Genomic DNA, 21128 nt, shown 5'->3' on the forward strand with positions numbered 1-21128 from the left:
CGGCTAAGACCTTGGGAGTTGCCGCTGGTGATATGGGGGGTTGGGGATCCCCTCTGCTTCCCCACAGACACGCCCCCGGAGAGATCCCCGAAGTTTCCTGGCTGCCTGTATCTGGATGGGGCGGGAATCACACACCTGCTAAAGTGGATTCTGCTGGGAAGGAATTCCGTCGGCTGGACTCCGATGATGTCCCCTCTCTGCTATGGCGGGCCCTAGGCTCCTTGCCAGAGTGTCCGAAGGGAGGGGTGGGACTGGTCCGTCCCCGGTTGGCCTCAGCTCCCAGCTCGCTATTTCATGAAGGCTGGGCTAAAGACCTCTTCCTGCCAAGCTGCGTCTCTGAGGCTAGCGGGACCTAGTTATGTTGGCTGCGAGTGGGTAGGTGGGTGGGCAGTCGCACCGCGGCGCGTGGACAGTGGCTGGCGGATCTGGACCTCTGCATCTTGTGGCAGGGATTCGCTCGTCTGGAGCAAACTGTCACTTCAAAAAATCCTAGTGGCTCCCGGCCGGTCTCTCTTCAGTGGAATTTTGCTAGGAGATTCTCCGTTGGTAGAATCTAAGTGTTATCTATGCGTCTTTATGACCCCATCCCTGAAGGGGTATTGAAAGCGCTGCCTCTCTGCCCGCTGCCATGTTGTTCCTCCATGAAAAAATTTATATAAGAGATTATCTGTCTCTTATAAATTTAAACTCAAATTCGTTTCTATAATTCGTTTCTGGGGGACAGCATCTGGATTATTCATATTTGTTGAGTAATTTTGACTAGGTTTTGTTAAATTTTACATTTAAAGAAATTCTCAGGACATAATTTAAAATCGGATAATTATTACCATTTTCATTCCGTGTCTTCTCTTGAATCTGCTTTGCCAGGGTTTTAAAGTTTTCATTGGATTGTCTTTTTCTTCCATTTTCTTTGGTATATATGGTAATTTTATATTCCTTCATGTGAATTCTCATTTGTTTTCCATAGTAAAAGCTTTAGTTGATTAAAGAAGTCTGCAAATGTATTTTATCATCATTCAGTAAGAATAATATTACAATTTCCAGCATTGTTTTTTACCTCATGAATTACTTAAAAGTGAATTTCCAAGTATGTTACTTTTGGTTACCTTCTTCTTGTTTTTAGTTCAAATGTTGTTTTGTCCAGGACCTCTATAATTATCAATCTTTCAGATTGCTTTATAATTCAAAATTTTGATCTTTTTGTAAATGGTCTCTTTGGTGAAAAAGATATATAAAATCCTGTTCCAGATAACAAATATAGTAGATACAATTTATTTAAAGATTATATATTTTATTTTGTTGCATGTTTGATCCATGCCAGTTTCTGATAGAGCTGCATAAAAAGATCATGTTATGACTGTGAATTTGTCCATCTGCCTATACTTATTATAAGGATATATATATATATATATATATATATATATATATATATATATATATGATAATGAATTAATTTCTTTTAAAGCAAACTATCATTTGCTAAGAGTACTGATGTATTTTTTATTTTCTGCACTTTTTCATTCCTTTAACCTTACATTTTGGGACTTTTATGAAAATATGTATGGTTAAATGTATATTTCTATCTCCTATGCATCATGGATTTAGCACAAATTACCCAGCCCTTCTTTACCATCTTATTTCCTAAACTTTTTGATGTTCTTACTAAAGTGGACTTTTTTTTTTTGACTTTACGACTAGTGGGATTCAGTGGGATATTTCCATAGATACATAGAGTATAGATATGTAGTTCCTTTTTTAAATTAAATGTTTATTAGTGCAATAGTTTTACAGAATATTGGGGTTCATTTTGACATGCATGGAATACAATTTGCTCTACTTCATTTCCAAGTATTTCCTCTACTGTTCTTCCTTCTATTTGTAGGTTTTTAAATTGCTGCTTTATAGATACCAAGGTGCAACTGACTGTGGTATATTCGTATAGCTACCTAGCATAATTTGGTCAATGCCTCCCACAGTTCCCTCATTCCCCATATTTTGCTCTAACCTCTGCATATGAGAAAACATCTGCCCTTGATTTTTCTGGGTCTATTTCACTTAGCCTCATGATCTCCAGTTCTATTCATTGATTCACATAGTTTCATTCTTCTTTGTGGCTGAGTCAAACTCCACTGTGTATATATACCACATTTTCTTAATCTGTTCATCTCCTCATGGGCAGTTGGGCTAATTCCATAAGTTAGCTCTTGTGAATTGTGCTGCTATAAACATGGATGTGCCCGAATCACTGTAGTAGGCTGATGAATCCATTGTTTTCTGGTGGCTTGTGGACTTTAAGATCATTGCTGTATCTTACATTGGTTGTAGAGTTTCCCTATTGTATATCCAGGTGATACAGCCAGATTCATTCTGATTTTCATTCTCAAGCCCTTCAAATTTCTTTACCATTCTCTCCTGTATCTTCTCCTAAGACTCCTATCATGTGGATGCTGGAGCCACGGTTGTTCTCAGCTACTTTTCTTATTCGTGTGGCATTTTGGATGAGTTCCCAGTACGACTTTCCAATTTGGTATTTTACTTTTTGCCAGAGTCTGATCTAAAGAGGATCCCACAAGTAGCACTTTTTCATTTCCAAGAGTTCTAAACATGTAGCTTGTCTCAGTTCCTAGGATCCGGTGCTCACAATTCTGATACAACTGCTGTAGTAACCCCAAATAGCTTTTTGGTATATTTCCTGACAGTACCGGAGATTGAACCTATGGGTTTTTTGCCCTGGAATAACATCCCTACTCCCCTTTTTTAATTCAAATTTGAGACAGGGTCTTGCCAAGTTGCCCAGGCTGGCCCCAAACTTGGGATCCTCCTGTCTCACTGAGATGACGGGCATGTGCCACCATGCCTGCTCATTGTCTACAGGTTGCTTTCTTGAGTGGGGAAGTTGGACCCGGTAGTAAATGGGACTCCAATCTCCCCACTGCCATCAACCCTGTGTTATTCTGACTCTCAGAAACCTCCTCGTTTGAGCCTTCCCAGAACCTGACCTCTTTCCTGTGTGTTGCAGGCTCTCTGGTGAGGTGGTTCATGAAGAAATTTAAGCCTGCTGTGTTTTTTGGTTTTAGTACTAGGTTCTGTCATTGGCATGTGTTGAAATACAAGGGGAATCCTGTGATGTAGTGTCTCCCTTGGTGGTTTTCAACAGCCATTGCCTGTTTGGCTTGTGCTGGGAGGTGAGACGATAAGTTCTACTGCAGAACACAGGAACAGGTTGAGCCTACGTGGGGGCAGATTTCCAAATTTTTAAAACTCACGCTTTCGGAAAGAGCCATTTCCATGTGATTAAGGACAAATCTTTCTGTACTAGGGTCTCCATGTACCATTCAATTTTATCTATTCACATTATTAACAAAGTGGTTAGATTGCCAGGGCTCAAAACCTCTTCTGTCTTGAAATGTTTGGGGCCAGTTGCACTTAACACAAAGGGATCTGGGAGCTTACATGAGATAACCCATGCAAAACATGTAGGTGCCTGGCACATACTTTTCATCTCTTTGTAAAGAAGTTGGAATCCCTTTTTAGGTATTAAAATGTGATATTTGGACTTGCTTGAGATATGGTGACCTGAAGGCAGTTTCCAATCTTGCACCCTAAAATTTAAATGAGAAACAGACCTCCTCTAACACAGCTCATCTCTATACCACTCCTGAACTTTGTATCAGCATTATCTATTTTTGCAAATAATGCTGATCTAGTTTTGTCATTCTGGCTAGATGATATGCAAGTGGAGGCCAGGAACTGTATCTTCCTCACTATTTTCAACCCTTTCCAGGTGGGACACAGCTAGGAGCTCAATATGCAGTGACCAGATGAATCAAAGATAGAGTGAAACAACTCGGAAATCCTAATGTAGGCAATGGAAAGGGATTTGCTTTTGAACTACTGAGGCTCTGGGACACTTACCCAGGTCTTCATTTCCATCGCCTGGTGCAAGAGGATTGTGATGAGGGAGATGGTGTTGATTGGTGTCCCAAAGGTAAAGACGTCGATGTCAGAGCCTCTGTAGGTCTGCAGAGGAGGAACAAATGGGCATTGTCAGATGTGCCTGTGGACATAAAGCATCAAGGAAGACAAGTGTCCAGGCTGGGGATGAACAGGGAGAGAATATATCCAGTTGCTGTCCACCCAAAGAACAGACACAGATGAGAAATGAGGTGACAGGACTAAATTACTTAGAAACATGTTTGCCAGAGGAAGCCAGAATGAAGGCTGTAAAACCTCTGAGTGAACAAAGAATTTATGGAGCATCCCCCAGGCTCCGGCTGAGGACACTTTCATATCCACCTTCAAGGAGTTTATAGTCCATTAGGCCCGGTAGCTGTGGTACAGGTTAAGGGGATGAGTGCCATAATCGAGGGAAATGACAACGCGTCCTGGAAACACAGAGGATATGACAGCTGAGATAAGAAGAGAAATGCAGTCCAGGCAAAGGTCACAGGAGAACGGGGTGGGTCTGTTGAGCATATGGCAGGGACAGACAATAAGGCAGGAAAGGCCAGTGGATGCTTCACTAAGAGGATAACACAAGCCTGGAAACAGCAGAAGTTGCTCCCACCCCCATCTTGTTGCTAATTGGGGGGGGGGAAAGAAAATGAGCTCAAAGGCTCACCATAAGCAATATGGTTTATTTGGGGGCAATTACTCTATTCTTCCTGAACAGGGGGTCAGAATATGTTCTTCTATTTAAACTGAGAAAACAAATTGAGACAGGGCTGGTATCCCTTGCTATCTATGCAATTGCTGTTTATTTAAGATAATGTAGTATCTCTTCTTGCTGCCTTGACTTTGCAAGTACAAATTATGTATATTCACATATATGTATATGGAAGGTATTTGAATTTAAAATCCTTGAGATATAATCAGGCAGGTAGCAGTATGAACAAAGAACTCCAGGTGTAAGGGGGAATGGTGGGGACTGTGGCAAATGGGAGAACACATTTCCCATCTGAGCAGGGCTGAAAATCTGAATTTTTGCTTCATGGCAGTGATGCTAGCTTCTGGTTTTTCAAGATCCTCCAGATACTAAACTGTTAGGATAAAGTGTTCTACTTATTCCAAACAGCTGGGTGGGATGTGGTTTGCAACCACCAGTTTGGAGCCTGTGTCTGAAGTATCCAAAAAGACACTGCTCGTCTGGAATTTCATATAATCTGTACCAACTGCAGGCTGTGATTGATGAACTAGTTGTCTTACCAGATAGGGGAAAAAGAAGCAGATGAGGCTCTGGTAGAACGCATCCGCCATGGAAATCCAGAAAGCCGACAGGTTGTAGTTCTGCCAGGGAAGAAGATGCCCATGGTTACAACATAACACAGCCCTTTTCCTCCTAAGCAACCATCTTGGCAGAGGTTGGCCACTTGCATCCGCCTCTCAGCCACAACAAAAAGTAGTGATAAAAAGCACAGGCTCTCGAGACCTCAGTTCAAGTCTCGGCTCTGCCACTCCTGTGTGACCTTGTCAAGAGAACTGAACTGCTCTGAGGACTCGTTTCTTTTTCCATAAAATGAGGCTAGAAATAATACTGTTTCCTTGGGGTTCAAGAGGACTAAATGCCACGGTGCCTTGGTCTCCATTAGCGCTCAGTTTCTATTGACAAAACTACTCCACACCGGGTCCATCAGAGTCTGAAGTGTCCAGGAGGCTTCTGAAAGGAACAGCTAGAGCCGAGCCCAGGATCCAGGGCTCCCCAGAGACAGCTCAGCTGTGTCAGAGATGAGCCTTTGCTCTTTCTGGGGAAGACAGAAACCTTTGGGGTTGGTTTTTACTATATTTTCTTGGAATTGTAGATGCCCACGAAGCAGTTCTCCCCCCTCCGGGAGGGGCACCTACTAGAGGCATGATATGGCTGTGCTGCCTCCAGGACTTGCACATCCTCCTGGGCCTGCGGTGTCACTTTATGCTCCTTTCTTTGGGTTAGGATGGGGCTTGATTCTTTGTTGCGAGCTGATATTTTTTGAGAACACCACATCTGGCTTTGCCTTCCTTTGCCCCAGGTGCACAGGTACCCTATTTACAGGTGTTTCAAGGCCTCTTTCCCAGAAGTCCCCTTCAAAGCATCCAGGGGCCCCTCCACCAGCCCTCCTTGCCATTGCCTCACTTCTCCAAATCACTCAGGGTAGACTCTCTGGACTTCTGCAGTCTGATACCAGAAAGTTCTAGGCCATGCTCTCTTGAGTTCTACATTCTTCCCTGGACGATGTGAAGTATGCTTTTGAGTATACTTTATGGATAAGCAAACTGGTAGCTAGTCCCCAGGTTTCTCAAGCTGGGGGACATGGTTTGTGCATGTCCCTTAGAGGAAGCTTGGTCCTCAGTGTGGCGATGTGGGGAAGCCAGGGTGGGCTATTATAAAAGAACAAGTTCACCCTTGCTCTTTTACAAACTTTGGAGGAGGCTTTCCAGCTCACTGTGAGTTCTCATTCTCACATGGTCCCACCCTGATGCCATCTCCATATTGTGCTACAGCCCAGGGCCACATAAACTCCTGGAGCTTGTACAGTACCCAGCAACAGGAAACACTGGACTTGGGAAATCTTCCTATATGTCCTCCTCCCTTTCAATCAGGGCAGTCACATTACTATGTCACTTTTTTTGGCACTGGGGAGTGAACCTGGGGTGCTTAACCACTGACTCACATTAGAGCCATTTTTAACATTTTACTTAGAGTCAGGGTCTTGCTGAGGTGCTTATGGCCTCTCTAAGTTGCCGAGGCTGGCTTTGAACTTGCAATCCTCCAGCACCTTCAACAACAAATGAAATTCAAGTATGGGAGCAAGAGTTACCTAATGTCACATGGGAGTTAAGGGACAGAAAGCAGGACCCCAAAACAGTTGTGACCCAGCCAACTGTTCTTACACTGATTTTCCAGGGCTGTCAGTGGTCAAAGAAAAACAGGCCACCACCTCCTGAAGGCCTGAGCTGCTTACCTCGGAGTTCTGGCCACTCTTGTATAGCTCGGGCAGCGCCAGCAGTGTTTCTGCAGAGACATCTTTATCGAGGACTCCGAAGATGATAGGTGGCAGGGAAGTGAAGAAGAGGTTGAAGAATATCATCTGCCAGTAATCGATCATGGTGGAGCCAGAGAAACCACAGAAGAACTGGTACCAAAAGAGCAGGTTGACGTAGCACTGCAGGCAGATAGCGTGGCTTTGTGAGCAAGGCCCCAGCTGGTCATCAGCTGCTGCTTCAGAGCTCCCTGTCACCTGGGCTCTTGGAGCTTGGACTCCCTCATTTACAGCTTCTGTTAACATTACTGCTCTTGATAGCATATGCACCTTACCACACTGGAGAATGTTATGTGGTTAAGAGCAGAGGTTTTGGAGGCAGTCCTGATTTTAAGTCCCCCAGTCTGGCACTAGCTGTGTGACCTTGGGCGAACTGCTTAATCTTTCTAAATATCATTTTATCCTCTGTCAAGGGAACAATAATACCAAGACCATGGTGATAAATAGATGGCAACAGCATGGTACTAGAAACTAATGCCTCAGCATAAAAGTGACAGAAAGACTGAACCACGAACAGGAAACCTGGTGATTTCATGAGAAGGTTTATCATTTGGGATTCTCCTAAAGGTCATTTAACTCGGAGGGCGGGGGGAGTAAGAAAAGTCTGCCTAACTATAGCTTTATTTTTTCTAAAGCTCTTTCCCACTCCAGATCTTCCTACCTGGAATGGGCTGGTATCCCCATTAGTGTCTGCCACATTGTGAAGTGGTTTGGTGACCCAACCATAGTCACACAGCAGCTGGTCCTGGAGATAGCTCCACGAACCAAAAAAATCCTAGTCCTGAGGCATGTTGTCATAAAGGGCCTTACGAGAAATCATTCAGCAGGTTTGTATTCAAACTAAAACCCTCATTTCAAAACTGCTGGGCTAATGTTGTTATGAAGAGGCCATTATTATGTCAATATTACAAGTGGTTTTAGAACAAATGATAACTAAGTTTCTACATGTGTTGTGCAATATACCTTATAGCATATCACTATGTCAGTACAGTACATTAGACGTACAATATATAATTTGTCCTAGCAAAATTGTAAGATTATTGCCTAATAGCATATTTGTTGTATTAATATAACATGGGTAGCAATAGTGACAATAATATTAGCTCCAGCCTGCAGATGAGGCTCTGAGACGCTCAGCTGCCCTTCGACCTAGTTGAGAGCTAGAAAGTAGCACAGCAAGCACCTGCATTTTCAAAGTTCTCTTTACCCACCCCCAACCTCTTTTGGTCCTAATTTTGGTTTACACAATGAGATTCTTCTAGATGCCTATGGCCTGCAAAGCAGAAAAGATGCATTATCTGACCCTTGCAGAGGCCTGATACAGACAGGGAGCCCTCTGAGGGCAGGGGCCAAGGCTGAACTGACCCTGTGCCCATGGCCCAGCACTGTTCTGATGTACAGTAGACATTCAGTGCTTATACGTGAAGCAAATATTTGTTTTCTTGTTCTAACACTCATCCTGGAGTTCTGACAGCTCTGAGTGCTTCCTTCCTCCCGAGGCCCTGGTAGGATCTTGCCTATTTGCTGATTCCTGTGCCATGCTGGAATCTTTGCATCTCCCAGGGAGCATCTCAATGGCAGCCTGGCTGAGATCGGAGGCCTGCTTTCCCTCCCAAGAAGCGACGGTGCAGTAATTAATTCATTGTTCAAATTTCAGAGCAGGCAGTGTTTTAATCCCCTCTGAAATTGGTTTCGGATGTGGAAGTCATAGTTCTCCACCCTCTAATTGCAGCCGGGAGATAATGTGGCATCAGCGTCGCAATTTCAAGCATGGCATTGGGCTCGGAATAAAGATCATTTAAGCTTTGAAAGCGTGGCTGGCTGGAAATGTTTCCTTTTCTGTTTCACAAATTTAATGCAGAGAAGAGACTGTGCTCATTCAAAAGAATGTTTCCTTTGGATGCAAAAAAGAAAAGGGGGGAGCATTTTGAATTCTAAGTAACCAGTCTTTCATACTCGGTGAGTTTCAAGTCAAATGGAGTGACTTGTTTGCATAGACTTGCTGAGATAATATTACCATCCAATTTACATGATTTTTTTTTGTCATGCTGTTTATTTACATGTGCATTGAACTTTGCACAGAAAGGTTTGTTCCTGAGTGAGGGTGATGGTGTCAGAGCCCAAAAGGAGGACTGGGAAAACGGAGCAAGAAGGATAAAGAGGTCTGTAGCTGCTTCTTGGCTATTGTTTCTCTTCCCTCTTTCTTATGCAAAGAGGAATCTGATACTATTTGAAGACTCTTGGGGGATTATTCAAAGGTCCTTGAACTAGGTAATGAAAAACTCAGGACTGGTTCCCCCCAAAAAGTACAAAAACTGAGTTCTCCCTATGCTCACAGAATCCTAGAATCATCTTATACTGTTGGTGGGGAAACTGAGGCTCAGTTCAATGACTTTTCCATAGCCACCTGTCATGTTACACCCAGATGAGCTGCCTTCCCTAAACATCTTTGCAGATACATATTTCATCTAGGGTCCTGCCCTCTTGGAACCTACTGGAAGGAAGTCTGGTGTTCCTTAAGGGAGGTGCAGGTTGAAGCCGTGAGCTCTGGTCTTGTACAATTCCAAGGCAAAGCGTGCAGATCTTGAATTGGGATGGCTCTCTTTGGAGAGAGAATTCTAAGGTATGAATCAGACTGGTTGTTTTTTCAATTTCTTTTTCCTTGCAATCAGAACATAAATCTCATGAAATTTAACTCTAAGAATAATAATGGCTAACTTTAGAGTTATTACTACATGTCAGTCACTTTATATACAAGATTTCATTTGTGCTTCATAGCACAAACTATAGTTTGGATGTGTTCTTCAGAGGCCCATGTAGGAGAACCTCTGTGGTAAGGTGATGGAACCTTTATTAGGCAGGGACTAGTGGGAGGAACTGAGGTATGCTCTTGAAGGAAATATTAGGATCCCAGCCCTTCCTTTCCTCCTTTGACTTCCTGGTTGCTATTGGACGGACACCATCCTTTGCCATGTGTTCCTGCCTTATCATAGGCCCAAAGCAATAAGCTGACTGTCCATGGCTTGAAACCTCAAACTATGAGCCAACATAAACCTTCCCTCCATGTAAAGTTGATTATCTTGGGTATTTTGTCACACTGACAAAACTCTCAGATGGTATCATTCACATATACATGCTGTATCTGTCAAATGCAGATGGTAATAGTGAGACTCGGGTTCATGACCAACTGGGAACCAGATTTGAACCCAAAGTATCTGATTCCAGACTCCACACTTACAACTACTCATGCTGACCTCTATGCGCAACATTGCCAATTCTTTTTTTCTATAAAGTATTAGCCCTTTCTTATCAAAGGGGATATTATGGCCCAGATAAATGAACGGTTTTAAGATCTAAAAATTCAGGTCCGCATGCCTCATTCCGTGTTTCTGAGATGCTCTGGCCAGGATCCCCCCAGGGATGAGGTGGGAGGTTGCCACAGTGCCACTCACCACATTCTTGTAGAAAAAGTACACCACCATCTTGGCCAGGCGCGAGTAACACCAGTGACCATGCACAAGCAGCAGCTTCTTGAGGTGCCGGAAGCGGGAGATGGCAAAGTCACTGGACATGACAGCCTGATGGGGAAGAGCAGGGATGTTAGCTTCCATCTGGGGCCACCCAAGTCCCAAAGAAGTTCCCTTGAGGGCAGTGCTTTGTTCTAAGTCTGGAGTTTGCAGGGTCTGAATTGCCCCTTGTTTAATTATGTGGTCGCTCTGGGGTGGACGGTTGGATTCCCACTCTCTTCTGGGAAATGGAGACCTCACTAGACTCCAAGAAGGGTAACCAGAAGGACCAATGGTTTAGTCTGTCCTCTCCATTTGTTTATCAAATAAGCATTTACTGTGGCTCAGTAGGTAGCAGGGGCCATTGCAGGGATGTGGTGGTTAACCAGAGAGTAAGGGTTTCCATTCAAGTATTTCTCCAGCCCCTCTGGATGGAGCTGATGAGTGGCTAGTCCCTCCTTGACAAGGAACTGAAATGTCTTCCGCCCTTGGGGTTATTCATAATAAAATAGTCCAGAGTACTCTTTTAAGATCATGAGGTTTGGTTATACCTAGTTATAATTCCTGGTATGAATCTTGGTCAGGTTATATCAATTCCCTCATCTGAAGACAATGGAAGAATAATCCCTAACACAGGGTTGTAGTGACAACTCAAATTCAGCGAGGTAGTACACATGAAGTGCCTGACAATGTTGGCAGGTGGGGGACACTCGGGGGGTAACACAGAACTGCCTTACAAACTTAGTCAATGCCAAATGTCTGCGGGGGGAGTGGAAATACAATTGTTATGGTTCAAAACCACAAAATAGGGCCTGCTTTAAGGAGAAAGAAGAGCAGCTCAAGTTAGTCTGCTTGGTCAAAGCTGACTTTTCAGTAAACACGATATGCTGTGAAAGTACACCAAGCAACTAATGGGTCCGTCAACCCACATGGCTAAAACAGCAACTTAAAACGTTTTCAAAGGCCCTGATGGCTAATTGCTCACCGAGGGCACTGAACCGTTGGATGTGGGTTACAGCGCAGAGGTGTGGAGTCAGAGGAAGGCTTATATTTTGGGTACTAATCAGCTTCAGAGGACAGCTATCATCTGCTCACTGTAAAACGCCAACCTCCTTCACTATCCCTCTGTTTTTGAAAGGCTGGGCCATAGGAATGTGGTGTCGGAGGTCGGGTAGAGGCATGGAAGATGGCTGGTAATTCCATGAAGCTCTTGGGGAAGGTCCCTCCAGTGCTGTGGGGGCATTCCTTAAATCTTCAATATGGATAGAGGAAAGTAGGGAGAAGCAAGAGCAGTTTCAGGGCACAATACCTGCATGCCTTCCTGTCCAGATATTCCAATCCCAATATCGGCGGCTTGAATCATGCTTACGTCGTTTGCTCCATCACCTGAAAGAGGGATCAGGATGCAGATTTATTCCTGGCCCAAGTGCTCAGGGACAGTGAAATAGCTCTAAAGCGTCCCCATATCAATACAACTGAATCCTTTTAACCCTTCCCATAGGAAGTCATTGTTACAGTATTTGGCCTGAAAGATGTCTTCTATATGAGAAGCCCTATTTTCTTTATCATTCAACAAATACTAAGTGTTTTTTTTTTTTTCTGAACAGAATATGAGGTATTGGGGGATACAATGGTGATCCAGAAAGCCATGGGCAGTCCTTTACAGTTGACAAAGAAGTCTTCTGCAAATATTACAATGGGCTTTACTATTGAGCAAATAGAGAATTTGAGCACATTTAGAGACTCGGCACCCAGACGGTAAAAACATGCAGGAGGATGGGTGCTCAGATTTTTGATCCCAGGGCCAACACACTTTCCTCAGTCTAACTTGGAATAATGGCCAAGTCGAGACAAATGGATTATATGGCAACCAAATCATCAGATTGTTGATGGTGTCCAAGGAGAGGAATGACATTCAGTTTTCTTTCTGACTATAGGAAATGAGTCTAATTTGTAAATTTTTGGTTGAAGTATATTCACTTGCATTGAGTTTCCATTTAGTGAACTGAGTTGCTTCAGGATACTGGAGTTCATGCAATGTTATGTAGACATGGCATCCCTCTGTGCCAGGACTGTCTGTGATGGCAGAAATGTTCTGTTTTCTATCTCATCCTAACAAAACCATGGGCTACAAATGGCTGTTGACATTCTCTTTAATTTAGTAGCCACATACAGCACTCCACTCCATCTAGTGAATCTTCCCCTGAAGCCTGACTATCCCCAGTGACCATCTTTTAAGCTAGAGTTCAGCAAACTAAACTCTGTAAAAGGTCATATAGTAAACATTTTGGGATTTGTGAGCCAAGACACAAAATCAACTATTCTCACTAAAAGCTAGTAGTCCTTAGTGGTTTTTATATTTTTAAATATAAGTTTATAATCAGCATCCACAAACACACATAGTAGCCTGGATTCCACCTGTGGGCTATGCTCTGTCCACTCCCTCTCCTGGTCCCACTTCTTCTAGTAGGGTCTTAGAATAAATTGCAATTAAGTTTGTATTATTCATCACAGAGGGTCTGGGGAGGAAGGAGAGCAAATAATTCTCCTACTTGGCAACAAAAATGTGTTAAAAATTCTGTCCCTCATGTTATCTCCCCCATAAATTTTTATAATTGTGTCAGTTAAATATTTGATCATAGGTAGACTTTTTCTTGTTAGCATAGCAGTACATATTTTTAATCCTCCCACAGCAGAATAATGCTCACCTTTGACCTCTTCAGCTGGTGCTCCAGGAGAGGCATGGAACTATGCTATTTCCCACCCTGCTGGTTTCAGTTCCTGTTGCTTTATGAGGGAAGCTAATCTCTGAAGCCTGGAGGATCAGTCCTGGCTATTGCCTTGTGTGCCCTGAATTACAGAAGATGATGACCCAGGTACAAGAGGAGCATGCAGTTGCCAAAGCTCTGCTCCCTGCATAGTGTCAGCTTCCCTCACTTCTACATTCCAAACTGCTTTCACCTGAAGACCAGGGGGAAACACTATAATAAGTCTCTTGTTTGAAAAAGAAGAAGAAGAAAAAAATCTCTTTCCATGACTGTGTAGGAGGAAGAGAGGCTGGCACCATCTGTCGAAATGTCCCCCCTAATCTGTGGGTGATACACTGCAAGACCCCCAATGGGTGTCTGAAAATGTGGATAGGATCCAACCCTATGACTAGGTTTCTCCTGTATATACGTACCTATGATAAGGTTTAATTTAAAAATTGGGATCCATGCACAGCAGGCCTGGTCCACCCCTCCCCTGGTAGGGCAGATGCCCACCAGAGCCTGTCCTCTGGTGCAGAACTGCCCCTTCTGACCACCAGACTACCCAGGGAGGTCAAGCCCTGTGGTCTAGATCCATCAATACTGGTCCCAGGTGCACAGCAGGCTCAGTTTACTCCTCCCCTGGCAGGGCAGACACCCACCAGACCCTAGCCTCTGGCAAAGGACTGCCCCTTCCTACCAGAAGACCACTGAGGGAGGTCAAGCCCAGTGGCCCAGAACTACCCACACCAACTTGTGCAGGACCCAGATCCAGGAGCATCCATTGAGGGCATCAGCAGGGTCTGGAAGCCCAATATCAAGGTGAGGTTCAGACAACCTGCCCAGGTACTACAAGAATATAGGGAAGAAACTGTAGTATCTCATATCCATACTGCAAGAAAGGAAGACACAGAGACATGAAGAAACAAAGGAGAAAAGTGCCCCAAACAAACCAGGATACTATAATAATGGAACCCACGGACAGCGAAGTTGATGAAATGTCAGAGGAGGAGTTCAGAAGAGTCATAATTAAAATGATCTGTGAGAGCAATAGTAACAAAAACAGCATGGTATTGGCACCAGAACAGACTGGTAGACCAATAGTACAGAATAGAGGACACAGAGACTAACCCACAAAATTACAATTATCTTGTATTAGACAAAGGTGCCAAGAACATGCATTGGAGGAAAGATAGCCTCTTCAACAAATGGTGCTGGGAAAACTGGAAATCCATATGCAACAAAATGAGATTAAACCCCTATCTCTTACCATCCACAAAACTTAACTCAAAAGGACCTAGGAATTAAATCGGAGACTCTGCGTCTATTAGAAGAAAAAGTAGGACCTAATCTCCATCATGTGGGATTAGGCCCCAACTTCCTTAATAAGACTCCTGTGGCACAAGAATTAAAATCAAGAATCAATAAAATGGGATGGAATCAAACTAAAAAGTTTCTTCTCGGCAAAAAACAAAAAAACCCAACAACCTGAGGTGAACAGAGATCCCACATCCTGGGAGCAAATTTTTACTCCTCACACATGGGAGCACTAATCTCTAGGGTCTATAAAGAACAAGCTAAGCACCAAAAAACCAAATAACCCAATCAACAAATGGGCCAAGGACCTGAACAGACACTTCTCAGAATCTGATATACAATCAACAAATATATGAAAAATTGCTCACCTCTAGCAATCAGAGAAATGCAAATCAAAACTAAAGATTTCATCTCACTCCAGTCAGAATGGAAGCTATTATGAAGACAAACAAGTGTTGGCAACATGTGGGGGAAAGGCACACTCATACATTGCTGGTGGGACTGCAAATTGGTGCAGCCAATATGGAAAGCAGTATGGAGATTCCTTGGAAATCTGGGAATGGAACCACCATTTGACCCAGCTATCCCTCTCCTTGGTCTATACCTAAAGGACTTAAAAATAACATACTACAGGGACATAGCCACATGTTTATAGCAGCACGATTCATAATAGCTAAACGGTGGAGCCTACCTAGATGCTTTTCAGTGGAAGAATGGATTAAAAAAATACGGCATATACACACAATGGAATTTTATTCAGCATTGAGAATAAAAAGATATGAAAATTGTACTCTGTGTAATAAGAACTGTAATCCATTCCGCTGTCGTGTATTTATAAAATCATGGCATTTTCGTGTAAATGGGTGGCATTGGAGAAGATAATGCTAAGCAAAGTTAGCCAATCCCCCCCAAAACAAATGCTGAATGTTTTCTCAAATATAAGGAGGCTGACTCATAGTAGGATAGGAAGGGGGAGCGTGGGAGGATTAGATGAATTGCAGATAGGAAAGGGGGGTAGGAGGGAGGGGGCAGGGTATTAGCAAGGGCAGTGGAATGTGATGGACATCATTATCCAAAGTACATGTATGAAGACTCGAATTGAGTGTCAACATACTTTATATATAAACAGATTTGAAAAATTGTGGTATATATGTATAAGAATTGTAATGCAAAAAAGTACATGTATTAAGGCATGAATTGGGGTGAACATACTATATATACAAAGATATGAAAAATTGTACTCTGTGTAATAAGAACTATAATGCATTCAGCTGTCATGTATTTTTAAAAAATTAATAAAACAAAAGATCTGTGAATTAAAGAATGACCTTAATGAGCAAATACAAGCAAAAATTGATCATTCCAACAGATACAGGTGGTAAAAGAATACACTAGAGACCCTGGAAAAAAAAACCTAGTCAGAAATCCTTAAAACAAAGGATACAACAAATCAAATACAAAACTCAACAGAAAACATAACCAACAGACTATCACTTGGAAGAAATAACGTCAGATAATGAAGACAAAGTATACAATCTGGAAAATAAAGTTGATCACACAGTGAAAAAGAAACCATGAAGAGAACATCCAAGAATTATGGGACAGCATCAAAAGGCCAAATCTAAGGGTTATTGGAATAGAGGAAGGCACAATCTCTTCAATGAGATAATGAGAATTTTCCAAGCATAAAGAATGAATTGGAAAACCAAATACAAGAGGCTTATAGGACACCAAATGTACAAAATTACAACAGATCTACACCAAGGCACATTATAATAAAAATGCCTAGCATACAGGATAAGGATAGAATCTTAAAAGCTGCGAGAGAGAAATCAGATCACATATAGGGGGAGACCAATTCATGTATCAGATTTTTTTGATCCAGACCCTCAAAGTCAGGAGATCATGGAACAACATTTACTATTTTCCTTCTTTCTGAAAGAGAATAGATGCTGACCAAGAATCTTATATCCAGCAAAATGAAGCTTTAGTTTTGATGATGAAATAAAAACCTTCCGTGATAAACATAAGTTAAAAGAATTTACAACTAGAGAGCCTGCACTATAGAACATCCCCAGCAAAATATTCCAAGAGGAAATGAAAAACAGTGATGAAAATCAGCAGAGGGAGGGATTACACTAAAGGAAAATCTAATCGGAGGAGAAACTAAGTCACATTAAATACTAAAAATAAACAAAAATGGCTGGGAATACAAATCATGTCTCAATAATAACCCTGAGTGTTAATGGCCTAAACTCGCCAATCAAAAGATTAAAAAAAAAAACCCCAACAATATGCTGCCTTCAAGAAACTCATCTCATAGAAAAAGACATGCACAGACTGAAGGTAAAGGGTTAGGAAAAATCATACTACTCACATGGACTGTGGGAGCAAGCAGGGGTCTCCATTCTCATATCAAATACAGTAGACTTCAAGCTAAAGTCAATCAAAAAGGATAAAGGAGGACACTACATACTGCTCAAGGGAACTATACACCAACAATCCTTCACAAGTATAAATATATATGCCCCAAACAATGGAGCAGCTATGTTCACCAAACTCAAGTTCAAGAGTCAAACAGACCACAACACAACAATTTTGGGTAACTTTAACATACCTCTTTCATCAGTAGATAGATCTTCCAAACAAAAGCTGAACAAAGAAACTACAGAACTCAATAATACAATCAATAACTTAAACTTAACTGACATATATCGAATAGTCCATCCCTCAAGGAGTGAGTATACTTTCTTTTAAGCAGCACATGGATCCTTCTCTAATATAGACCATATACTATGCCACAAAGCAACTCTTATCAAATATAAAAGATACTACCCTGCATTCTATCTGATCATAATGGAATAAAAGAAGAAATATAATCCACTCCAGCATCTGGAGACTAAATAGTATGCTACTGAATGAACAATGGGTTACAGAAGACATCAAGGAGGGGATCAAAAAATTTTTTTGAGGTGAATGAGAACACAGATACAACATATCAATCTCTGGGACACTTTGAAAGCAGTTCTAAAAGGAAAGTTCATTGTGTGGAGTTTATTCCATAAAAGAAGAAAAAGTCAACAACTAAATGACTTAACACTATATCCCAAAGCCCTAGAAAAAAGAACAAATCAACACCAAGATCAGCAGAAGACAGGAAATAATTAAAATCTGAGCTGAAATCAATGAAACTGAAACAAAAGAAACAATTGAAAAATTGTCAGACCCTTAACCAGGCTGATGAAGAGAAGGAGGCAGAGAACTCCAATCACTAACATGTGATGAAAAGGAAATATCATGACACAACAGAAATACAGAAGATAATTAGAAATTATTTTGAAAACTTGTACTCCAATAAAATAGAAAATATTGAAGGCATTGAAAAATTTCTAGACTATATAATTTTCCCAAGTTGAATCAGGATGATATACACAGTTTAAACAGATCAATTTCAAGTGATGAAATAGCAGACACCATCAAAAGTCTACCAACCAAGAAAAGCCCAGGACCAGACGGATACACAGTGAGTTCTACAAGATCTTTAAAGAAGAACTAATACCAATACTCCCCAATTTATTTCAGGATATAGAAAGAGAGGCAGGACTTCCAAACTCATTCTATGAGGCCAATATCACTCTGATTCCAGAACCAGGCAAAGACACATCAAAAAAAGAAAACTTCAGACCAGTATCTCTAATGAACATAGATGCAAAAATTCTCAATAAAATTCTGGCAAATCGAATACAAAAACATAGTGCAGCACAATCTAGTGGGATTCATCCCAGGGATGCAAGGTTGGTTCAACATACGGAAATCAATAAATGTAATTCATCACATCAATAGACTTAAAGAAAAGAATCATATGATCATCTCAATAGATGCAGAAAAAGCATTTGCTAAAATACGGCACTCCTTTATGTTTAAAACACTAGAAAACCTAGGGATAACAGGAACATATCTCAACATCATTAAGGCTATCTATGCCAAGTCCCAGGCCAAAATAATTCTAAATGGAGAAAAATCGAAGGCATTCCCCCTCAGAACTAGAATAAGACAGGGATGCCCTCTTTTACCACTTCTATTTAACACAGTTCTTGAAACACTGGCCACATCAATTAGACAAAGGAAATTAAAGAGATACATATAGGAAAAGAAGAACTCAAATTGTGCTCTATTTGCTGATGATATGATTCTATACCTGGAAGACCCTAAAAGGTCCACCAGAAATCTTCTAGAACTAGTAAATGAATTCAGTAAGGTAGCAGGATAGAAAATCAACACCCATAAATCAAAGGCATTTCTGTACATCAGTGACAAATCCTCAGAAAGGGAAACGAGGAAAACCACCCCATTTACAATAGCCTCAAAAAAAATTGGGAATAAACTTAATGAAAGAGGTGAAATATCTGTATAATGAAAATTACAGAAACCTAAAGAAAGAAATCAAAGAAGACTTTAGAAGATGGAAGACCTATCTTGCTCTTGGATAGGCAGAATTAATATTATCAAAATAATCATACTTCCAAAAGCACTATACAGATTTAATGCAATTTTGATCAAAATTCCTCACAGAAATAGAAAAAGCAATCATAAAATTCATCTAGAAAAATAAGAGACATAGAATAGCTAAAGCAATCCTTATCAGGAAGAGTGAAGCAGATGGCATCGCTATACCAGACTTTAAACTATACTATAGAACAATAGTAACAAAAACAGCATGGTATTGGCACCAGAACAGAGAACACAGAGACTAACCCATAAAATTACAATTATCTTATATTAGACAAAGGTGCCAAGAACATGCATTGGAGGAAAGATAGCCTCCCCAACAACAAATGGTGCTGGGAAAACCCGTATCTCTCACCATGCAAAAAAAAAAAAAAAAAAAAAAAAAAAACAACCTTAAAATGTATCAAGGACTTAGGAATACAACCAAAGACCCTGCGTCTAATAGAAGAAAAAGTAGGCCCTAATAGCCATCATGTGGGATTAGGCCCCAACTTCCTTAAGACTACTGTGGTGCAAGAATTAAAATCAAGAATCAATAAATGGGATGGACTCAAACTAAAAAGTTTCTTCTTAGCAAAAGAAACAATCTGAGGTGAATAGAGAGCCTACATCCTGGGAGCAAATTTTTAACCCTCACTCATCAGATAGAGCACTAATTTCTAGGGTCTATAAAAAACTCAAAAAGCTAAGCACCAAATAATCCAATCAACAAACGGCCAAGGACACTTCTCAGAAGATGATATACAATCAATAAATAAATACACAAAAAATGTTCATCACTAGCAATCAGAAATGCAAATCAAAACTAGAGTAAGATGATATCTTAAAAGTAGTCAGAATGGCAGCTATTATGAAGACAAACAACAATAAGTGTTGGCGAGGATGTGGGGAAAAGGTACACTCATACACTGCTGGTGGGAATGCAAATTGGTACAGCCAATATGGAAAGCAGTATGGAGATTGCTTGGAAAACTGGGAATGAAATCATCATTTGACCCAGCTATCCCTCTCTTCGGACTATACTCAAAGGACTTAAAAACAGCATACTACAGGGACACAGCCACATTAATGTTTATAGCAGCTCAATTCACAATAGCGAAACTGTGGAACCAACCTAGATACCCTTCAGTGGATAAATGGATAAAAAAAATGTGGCATATATACACAATGGAATTTTACTCAGCAATAAAAGAATAAAATCATGGCATTTGCAGGTAAATGGATGGAGTTAGAGAAGATAATGCTAACTGAAGTTAGCCAATCCCAAATAACCAAATGCTGAATGTTTTCTTTGATGTAAGGAGGCTGATTCATAGTGGGATAAGGAGTAGGAACATGGAAGGAATAGATGAACTCTAGATAGGGCAAAGGGGTTGGAGGGGAAGGGAGGGAGCATGAGGTAACTAATGATGCTGGACTGTGATGATCATTATTATTCAAAGCACAGGTATGAAGACACGAATTGGTGTAAATATATGTATACAATGAAGATATGAAAAATCGTGCTCTATATGTGTAATAAGAATTGTAATGCATTCTACTGTCATATACAAGACATTAACTATAGCTACTACTAGAATAGTATAGTAAAACAGTATACTATAGTAATTATTTAAAACTTAGGAATTTGTTTCTAGAATTTTCTACTTTTTTTGGAGCTCACTATGGGTAGCTACACAGTGGACAGTAAAAGATGGATAAGGGAGGATTGCTGTGATTTGCATGTCTGGCATTCAATGTTGTGGGATCAAATGTGAATAAAACAGACTACTCCTGGTACTTCAGGGAAACATTGTATACGGAGGAGGCCACTATGGAAAAAATATCAGTGCATGATACCAAGGCAGTGGATCCTTGGTCTGTTGCTTTTTAACCATCCCAGGGGAAGGGATGGTTAAAAAGCAACAGACCAAGTGTTTTTTCAGAGGAAACTGCTTGTAAAAAGTTTGAGAGGGGACAAGACTCGTGGAGAACGGCAAGCAGTTACCTTGCGTTGGAACATGGAGAGCCAAAAGGACAGGGGAATGGAGGTG

General features: G+C 41.3%; 1 protein-coding gene across 3 annotated transcripts in view; it reads right to left on the reverse strand.

Moving 5' to 3' along the window:
- The window catches only part of Atp10b (ATPase phospholipid transporting 10B (putative)), a 110149-nt gene that overhangs the window by 15799 nt on the left and 73222 nt on the right, over nucleotides 1–21128 (reverse strand). For all 3 annotated transcript variants that reach the window (XM_077797699.1, XM_026395378.2, XM_077797701.1), the window contains 5 exons: nucleotides 11832–11908; nucleotides 10469–10594; nucleotides 6939–7139; nucleotides 5206–5286; nucleotides 3916–4020 (listed from right to left, as the gene is read on the reverse strand). In XM_077797699.1, the coding sequence (XP_077653825.1) occupies nucleotides 3916–4020; nucleotides 5206–5286; nucleotides 6939–7139; nucleotides 10469–10594; nucleotides 11832–11908 (590 nt within the window). The remainder of the gene's footprint in view (nucleotides 1–3915; nucleotides 4021–5205; nucleotides 5287–6938; nucleotides 7140–10468; nucleotides 10595–11831; nucleotides 11909–21128) is intronic.

Source organism: Urocitellus parryii, chromosome 1 (assembly GCF_045843805.1).
Source record: "Urocitellus parryii isolate mUroPar1 chromosome 1, mUroPar1.hap1, whole genome shotgun sequence".
Classification (NCBI taxonomy): domain Eukaryota; kingdom Metazoa; phylum Chordata; class Mammalia; order Rodentia; family Sciuridae; genus Urocitellus; species Urocitellus parryii.